The 9071-nt window shown below is 36.7% G+C and overlaps 1 protein-coding gene across 1 annotated transcript; it reads left to right on the top strand.

Moving 5' to 3' along the window:
- Nucleotides 1-564: 564 nt before the first annotated feature.
- On the top strand, nt 565-7382 carry LOC109337258 (ribonuclease TUDOR 1-like). The gene is made up of 17 exons (XM_019574188.1): nt 565-717; nt 1064-1232; nt 1449-1523; nt 1828-1941; nt 2288-2392; nt 2755-2961; nt 3076-3288; nt 3365-3472; nt 4073-4243; nt 4328-4525; nt 4602-4964; nt 5059-5289; nt 5367-5555; nt 5638-5715; nt 5801-5995; nt 6503-6880; nt 7010-7382. The coding sequence occupies exons 2-17, from the start codon at nt 1083-1085 to the stop codon at nt 7187-7189; spliced, it is 2955 nt and encodes a 984-aa protein (XP_019429733.1). The 5' UTR covers nt 565-717; nt 1064-1082; the 3' UTR covers nt 7190-7382.
- The last annotated feature ends 1689 nt before the right edge of the window (nt 7383-9071 follow it).

The raw sequence follows: 9071 nt of genomic DNA, 5'->3' as shown, positions 1-9071 counted from the left end.
ATGTTTGGTTAATTCTAAAAGCATTTATTAGTTTTATTTTTTTGATCAAAAATAATTCAATCTTTAATTAAAAGAAATATACTTTATAACCTAAGTCTAGGTCGGACTGTGCCATGACGAGTACAGTTAAGTAGTGTTCTTCCCCAACATATAACTCATTTATCTTTTGCTTTTAATCTTTTCTATATATTACCAACACATCCGTAAAAATTAACATTGACTAACCTTAAGTAACAAAGTAGAAATTGGAATAGAGTGACTAAGGTGATGTCCATTTAAAATTTCATGAATTTAGTTAATGAAAAAAATCTTTTAAATATTAAATTAATAACCATTTAATGATCCAAATAACATTTTAATATATCACGAATTTACAATTTTATCTAATAAGACCCAAAATCTCAAAATCTGACGTCAGATATACGATAGGATCAAGAACCGAGAACGCTGACATTCCTTATCTCGGGATTTGAACATGGCATCGATGTAATTATTGCGCAAAACAAGGGACACTAATACACAACCCAACTCTATCACTGTACTATATAAGGCACCTGTTCCTCACAAACTCAGATTTCTTATATTTTCTCTCTCTCTTTCTTCTTTCTCTCTTCGTACCCTGATTCGCCGCCACAAATTCTTCTTCCTTCTCTCGTTTCGGTTCTCAATCCCGTTCCGATTTTCGTTAGATCCGAAACTACAACGAACAATTTCAAGGTATATAATATATAATTATATTAATTCATTAATTAATTGATTAATGTTGTTGCACTCGTTTATAACTATGAATCTAAGATCAATTCAATTGCATTTCCTATTGGATAATCGGATCCGTTTAATTTTGATAATAAAGCATCATGCATGTGATGATCCATTCCATAGTGTTGTCAATTTCTGGATCTGAGTTTTTTTATATAATTTGCTGAGTTTGATTATTTATTGCATGATGTTAACTTATCTATAAATGTATTAATTAGATGTTAAGTCAATGTTTTCAGAAAGTTTCAGTGTTTTCTGATCTGTGTTTGTATTCATTTAAAGGTTTTTGAATTTTTTGATGCAGTTCGTAGTAGGTGTTGAAAATGGCATCAGGGGCAACTGGATGGTACAAGGGAAGAGTGAAAGCGGTTCCATCAGGGGACTGTTTGGTAATTGTGGCTATAGCAAGTTCCAAGCCTGGTCCACTGCCTGAAAAGACCATCACTTTATCATCTCTTATTGCTCCTAGACTGGTAGTTTTTCCCTATTTGACTCGTTTGACCTTTTATTTTATTTAAAAAGTTTGCTTTTGTGAGTAAGGAACATGTATTGAAGGAAAATACTAAAATTTTATATTGAGTTTTATTATTTTATTATAATTCTTATTGATTGATTATAAATTATCTGTTTTAATTGCATTGGTGGTTTGTGTTTAATTTTGTATTGTTTTTTGTTTGCAATTTTGGTAGGCACGAAGAAACGGTGTGGATGAGGCATTTGCATGGGAAAGTAGAGAGTTTCTAAGGAAGCTCACTATAGGGAAGGTGCGAGAAACAGAGTTGCTGTTTTTTTCTGGTCTTACTGAGGATCCATTTGGTTAATGTTTCTTTCATGAAAAAATGATCATGTATTAAAAATCAACAACTTTGGGTTGGTTTTTTCAAAAATAAAATAAAATAATAGAGCTCCAAAATATAAAATGAAATTCAGCTTTTCTCCTAAGCTTTATTCTTAAGCTTATACAAAAATCACTTTTGTAAAATCATTTTTAACACGAGCAATATGTTTATTTCGCTATCATGAAGCATGCTGGTTGGCCTTTGACATGATAAATTATTATGGTAACAGGAAGTGACTTTCAAGGTTGATTACAATGTACCAGCCATAAGTCGAGACTTTGGAACTGTTTTTGTTGGCGACAAGAATGTTGCATTGCTGGTTGTTTCTCATGGATGGGCAAAGGTTGGATAAATGAATAATTGAATATTGTTTGCTTTATGTACATATGTGCATCGTGTTTTAAATATTTTTGACATTGTCGAATATCATTTATTTCGATGTGTGAGAATGAGTTATATTTTAAGAGTGTGACTCTTGACACAAGAGTAAGGTCACTACTTAGTGATAGTGACCAAGAGGTCATAGGTTAGAACAACCTCTCCGCTTGTGGAGGTAAGGTTATGTACAACTACCCTCCCCAGACCCACTAGGTGGAGCCTCATGCACTAGGCCGCTCATTTTTTGTGTGTTATATTTTAATTATTTCCGTTGTTACTGAATTGAGTTTATTGCAATTTTATTCACGCAGGTTCGGGAACAAGGGCAGCAGAAAGGAGAAGTAAGTCCTTACCTGGCAGAGTTGTTACGTTTGGAAGAACAAGCTAAACAAGAAGGCCTTGGTCGCTGGAACAAGGTTTGTTTGAGTTTTCCTCTTTAGCAAGAAATAGATTTTTTGCAAACTTTGTAAGTAACATGTGTGTGATGTCAGTGCAGCATTAAAAATTATGTTACCTTTGTCATTATCTCAAAGTCAACCTAATTATGTGCTGCATTTGGTACTTATTTATTACGGAAATGACCATCTGTCAGTTCATTTTTTGAAATTAAGGTTTAATTGCGGAATAAACTTAATGCTTTCTTATCCAATATATTTTATGACCATATCTTCAAATGCCATTTAAATTGACCAGACAAAATGGATGTGTAGTTTTTTTGTGTATTCTGTAGAAATCTCTCATGAGTGTTCTATATAATATGATTCTGCGGTGATTGTAGGATCCTGGTGCTGGTGAGGCATCCATCAGAAACCTACCACCTTCTGCCATTGGTGATTCTAGTAACTTCGATGCTATGGGTTTATTAGCTGCAAACAAGGGTGCACCCATGGAAGCAATTGTTGAGCAGGTTCGTGATGGCAGCACGATCCGGGTCTATTTACTCCCAGAGTTTCAGTTTGTCCAAGTTTTTGTTGCTGGAATTCAGGTATTTTTCATAAATGCTGTTAATTATCACCATAAATTATGTTCTTAAATCCAAGTTTATATGCTATTGCTACCATTGTTTGTCCATGCTGTTATTGTTTTTCCTTTATACCAGGCCCCATCAATGGGAAGGAGAGCTGTATCTGAAAGCATTGTTGAATCAGAGGTGACAGCTGATGCCACTAATGGAAATACTCCTGGGGAACCTCGAGCCCCACTTACATCTGCCCAAAAACTTGCAGCTTCAGCATCTTCTGAAACTACTGCTGCTGATCCTTTTGCACCTGACGCTAAATTTTTTACTGAGCTGCGTCTATTGAATCGAGATGTGAGTAAGAAGCTTCTATAAGTTACATTGCCTTTAGTATTCCTGCAAAATTTCTAAATATCAGGTGGGTTTGTAGGTTCGTATCGTTCTTGAAGGTGTTGATAAGTTCAACAATTTGATTGGATCAGTGTATTATCCTGATGGTGAATCGGCAAAGGACCTGGCATTGGAGCTGGTGGAAAGTGTATGTGATTCACTTGTTTAGTGATATTAGCATGATTTATTTTGTCTAAAATTAGTTCTTGTGGGATCTGAAATGTTCACTGCCATGATTTTACACTGTAGCATAGCTTCATTGTTTTATGTGACTGAATATCAAGAATTGAAGTATATATGATATGATTAGTATGAAGCAATATGTATTGAAGCTCTTAAAAAGTATTTTCTTAACTACCAACCACCTAGATGAATTTGAAAAGAGAACATCGTGCTTGCAATTCCTGCTGGCTTTGGGTTCATACTAAGAACTAAGAAGTCCTTCAAAGAAATCATCGATACTTATATTTGCTTGGCTGGAATGTTATCTCGAAATATGTTTCACTTTCTTGAAGTATCAGTGTTTTATCAGTTGCCATCTTCTTCTAGTGTTGGTTCTAATTTATCTTAGTTCTAATGCAATAGTACTTATAGGCAATCAGTACTCTCTAATTCTATTATTGAAAGTTTAGTTGGAGACTGATTTCCATGATTTCTCTATTATTAATGTTTTTCTGTATCTGGTCTGATAAAGTATCAGTCAAAATATACTGAATATTTCTCTCCCTTTGATGTTTCCATTAAACAGGGTTTAGCTAAATATGTTGAATGGAGCGCAAATATGATGGAAGAAGAGGCAAAACGGAAGCTGAAGGCTGCTGAGCTCCAGGCGAAGAAAACAAGGTTAAGGATTTGGACTAACTATGTACAACCTCCTTCAAATTCAAAGGCAATCCATGACCAAAATTTTACTGGCAAGGTAAAACATTTTAGTAATTTATTCATCGTAAATGTTCAATCTTCAGTGATTTAAGCATATAATATCTTAACTTGATTTTTCCAGGTGGTCGAGGTTGTCAGTGGAGATTGCGTCATTGTTGCTGATGATTCCGTTCCATTTGGCAGTCCTCTAGCTGAGAGGCGAGTTAACCTTTCAAGTATTAGGTGTCCGAAAATAGGCAATCCTAGGCGAGATGAGAAACCTGCTCCTTATGCCCGTGAAGCAAAGGAGTTCTTGAGAACTCGCCTCATTGGTCGTCAAGTATGGAAATATCTTTTGATATCCTATTAGATATCATTGATTGATTCAGTTGTATCTGACTACTACTGATTTGCAGGTGAATGTTCAAATGGAGTACTCAAGAAAGATTGTTCCCACAGAGGGATCTGCAGTTCCATCTGGAGCTGCTGATTCCAGAGTAATGGATTTTGGATCAATCTTCCAGTTGTCCCCTGTGAAGGGTGATGGTGATAATGCCCCTTCATCTGTTCCACCTGCTGGAAGTCAGCAAACTGGGGTGAATATAGCTGAGCTAATAGTTGCTCGTGGCTTAGGAACTGTCATCAGACATCGTGACTTTGAAGAGAGATCAAACTACTACGATGCTCTTCTTGCTGCCGAATCACGTGCAACTTCTGGAAGGAAAGGGATCCATTCTGGCAAGGATTCTCCAGCAAGTCATATAACTGACTTGATCACAGTGAGAAAATATATAACTACACTAAATATTGTTTAACTTTGAAGCTTATAAAATGTAATCAAATGTGAAACTGTTTCCCTTTGATTCTTATTAGGCATCAGCCAAGAAAGCCAAAGACTTCTTGCCTTTCCTGCACCGAAGTAGAAGAACTTCTGCTGTTGTGGAATATGTTCTCAGTGGCCATCGTTTCAAATTGTTGATTCCAAAAGAAACTTGCAGCATTGCTTTCTCATTCTCTGGTGTCAGATGTCCTGCTCGCGGTGAGCCATATTCTGAAGAAGCAATTGCATTGATGAGGCGAAAGATATTGCAGAGAGATGTAGAGGTAAATCTGTTTCTTCTATGAACTTAAGTTTCCTGTATGCTGCTTTAGTTTTATTTAATATTCTTTTATGTTTGCAGATTGAGGTTGAAACGGTTGATAGAACTGGAACATTCTTGGGATCGTTATGGGAGTCTAGGACCAATGTGGCAATCACACTACTGGAAGCTGGTCTGGCTAAACTTCAAACCTCCTTCGGTAATGACAGAATTCCGGATATACACCTTTTGCAGCAAGCCGAACAATCTGCGAAGAAGCAAAAACTTAAAGTAAGAACAGGATCCCCAATCTTGTTTGACATTACTACTGTTCTTTTCCTGTTTAACTAATCCAATGTGATTTGTATTGCAGATCTGGGAAAATTATGTTGAAGGGGAGGAAGTATCCAATGGTGCAGCTGTTGAGAATAAACAGCAAGAAGTCCTGAAGGTGCTTATGATACTCTACTGTCTCATTATTAATCCTTGTTTTGTGTTTAAAAATGGTGAATGACACACCTGTTTTGCACGTGTAGGTAATTGTCACAGAAGTCTTGGGTGGTGGTAAATTCTATGTTCAGACCATTGGAGATCAAAAGATAGCGTCTATTCAGAACCAGCTTGCTTCTTTGAACCTTAAAGAAGCTCCTGTGCTGGGTGCTTTTAATCCTAAGAAGGGTGATATAGTCCTTTCTCATTTTCTTGCTGATAACTCCTGGTACCGGGCATTGGTAAGTTCAGCAAGATTTTTGTTAAATATTGGTGTGGGTGCATTGCCATTCTATGGTTGAAAAATGTCAGTTATTATGGGTTGTTGAAAATTGCTACATCAATTGAGGAATTCAGTTAGACAAATTGTTCTGCATTTTTTATAAATCCTGTAGTTCCCCGCACCCCCGTACACTCACCCCCATCCACCCTATATTTGTTGATGTTATCTAGGTTTCTTCATGAGGTCTTAGGTTTGTATTCCATCAGTATGGCGTATATTTTTTACTCTCCTGTTCATTTTTTTGCAGAACTAAACTAAGCTTATTTAACCCTGAATATCAATGCCAGAATAGATTAGGGCCATAAATTATTTAGTCACATCACTTTCTGCATGTGTTCTCTATAACCAGTTTTTGCAATTTCCTGCAATTACAGTCAGTTGTTGTGATGCTTATTAGTTGGTTCAATACTTGTCCCACCTTGTCTATTTCTTCTATATGCTGATAATTCATAACTGAATTTTGTAGATCGTCAACACACCGCGAGGACCAGTCGAATCACCAAAAGACAAATTTGAAGTATTCTACATTGATTATGGTAATCAAGAAGAAGTAGCTTACAGTCAGTTACGACCCCTTGATCCATCTGTGTCTGCTGCACCTGGCCTTGCTCAATTATGTAGCCTTGCATACATAAAGCTTCCAAACTTGGAAGAGGATTATGGCCAAGAGGCAGCAGAATATTTGAGTGAGATCACTTTAAACAGTGGAAAAGAGTTCGGGGCCAAGGTTGAGGAGAGAGATACTACTGGAGGAAAAGTGAAAGGGCAGGGAACTGGGACAGTTCTTGCTGTGACTCTTGTTGCGGTCGATTCTGATATTAGTGTTAATGCTCTCATTTTACAGGTTTTCATTTCTGCTCACTCTTTTTGCTTGAAAACTAAAATGCTTTTGAAGTCTTATATGGTTAGATGATTGCACATACAGTACAAAACAAACTTCTTTAATCATTTTGTTTTCGTGTGGAATTTCCAGGAAGGACTTGCTCGGATTGAGAAAAGGAATAGATGGGACAAAAGAGAAAGAAAGCTGGCGCTTGATAATTTGGAGAATTTCCAGGAAGAAGCGAAGACCACCAGGCGTGGAATATGGCAGTATGGAGATATTCAGTCTGATGATGAAGACACTGCACCTCCTGCAAGAAAGGCAAGGTAAATTATTAGACATCTTCAGAGAAAGTGAGTGAAGTTATAGGCATGCACATTTCTGAAGTTAGAGAGGAAAAAACAAGAAAATGCTGTGGGAAATCCTTTGTAAGCTTTTTTAATTGAAATTTTGTTGCTAGGTTGAAGGGACTATTTTTCTCCATAGATGTAATAATAAGATGCTTGCGGCATGTTTCTTTGTTCCCATGAGGACATCAAAGTCGTTCTATGAACAATTAAAAATTTCATGTTTGTTAGTCTTTCGGTGTTTTCAGAAATTGTCTTCCCTTTAACGCTAAAGTTTGGGTGGTGGCTTAGGGGATGGTTTTAAATCCTTTAGAAACTACGGTTGGAAATTCCTTATGATTGGTGAAATACCAATCTTAGGATCTTGAATTTCATGATTCTCACGCACATATATGAATCAAAGGGTGCAGTGTCATACCTGAATCCATGTTCCTGGATGTGCTCATTTGATCTACGTTTCTGAAAGAGGTTTTGTGGTATGATGACATTCCTCAACCAAATCCCCGATTCCTCTTAGGACTTGCGTTTTCATTCTGATGGGGAGAGAAGAAAACAACCTTCCTTATGTGTTAACTTATAGGGTTCCCATTATCCCCTATGGGTTAACCTGATGGGTATCCAACCATTAAGTCCATATCTGTTATAAGCTTCTAAAAATTTAAGGGGTGTCAGTAATTAGATCACTTATAATGTAACTCCGAAAATAAATAGCTGATATCATTGTATCAAATATATGTTGCTCACCTTAATTAGAAATTTCTAGTAGATCTCCTTAATGACATTTCTACTTCTTGAGGTTGTTGAATTTGTTCAATAGGTACTTGAGGGAGAACCTCATTGTTGTCTTGTTCTAAAATATTGTCAAGGATAATATTCTGAACATTATCTTCTATTGTCGAATTTATTCATTGAATGGTAATAGACACAAGAACTTGTTCACAATCAGTAACCGGTTCTTTCTCAAAGACAATATCCTTATGTTCTCTTCCTTCCCAAAATCAACTTCCTCAAGAAATCTTGCATTTCCCGTCTCAAAAAAGAGTCTTGAAGTGGGATCATAAAATTTATAGCCCCGAGAGCGTTCAGCATAGCCAACAAAATAACAGCTAACAGTTCTAGAGTCTAGTTTTCCTTCATGCGGTCTATAAGGCCGCGCCAGAGGTGGACAACCCCAAATCTGCAAGTGTTTCAAACTTGGCCTTTTATTAGTCCAAAGCTCATATGGGGTTTTGTTAACTGCTTTACTTGACATCCTATTAAACATGTAAACTGCGGTCTTTAAAGCTTCCCCAAAGAGACTCTGGTAAGGAAGAATGACTAATCATACTTCTCACCATATCCTTAAGAGTTCGGTTTTGTCGCTCAACAACACCATTCATGCTAGGTTTGCCTGACATAGTGTAGTGCAGAACAATTCCACACTCTATGAGGAAAAGCGCAAATGGCCCTGGACGTTGTTCTCCTGATCCATCATATCTGCCATAATATTCCCCATCACGGTCAGATTTGACAGCCTTAATTTTCTTTCCAAGTTGAAGTTCAACTTCAGCCTTGAAAGACTTGAAAACATCCAAGGATTGGGACTTCTCATGTATAAGATATATGTAGCTGTACCTAGAGTAATCGTCTATGAATGTAACAAAATAATGTTGTCCATTCCAAGAAGCCATAGGGAAAGGACCACATATATCCTATGTATTAGTTCTAAGACATCTTTAACTCTTTTGACACCTAACTTTTGTTTGTTTGTCTGTTTTCCCTTTATGCACTCAACACAGACCTCAAAGTCTGATAAATCTAAAAGGTCAAGAATTTCATCCGACACAAGTCTTTGAAATCTTTGTTTAGATATATGACCTAAACGC

This window comes from Lupinus angustifolius, unplaced genomic scaffold (genome assembly GCF_001865875.1).
Source record: "Lupinus angustifolius cultivar Tanjil unplaced genomic scaffold, LupAngTanjil_v1.0 Scaffold_3_115, whole genome shotgun sequence".
Classification (NCBI taxonomy): Eukaryota; Viridiplantae; Streptophyta; class Magnoliopsida; order Fabales; family Fabaceae; genus Lupinus; species Lupinus angustifolius.
The sequence above is the reverse complement of the archived record's forward strand: the minus strand, read 5'-3'. Positions and strand labels throughout refer to the sequence as shown.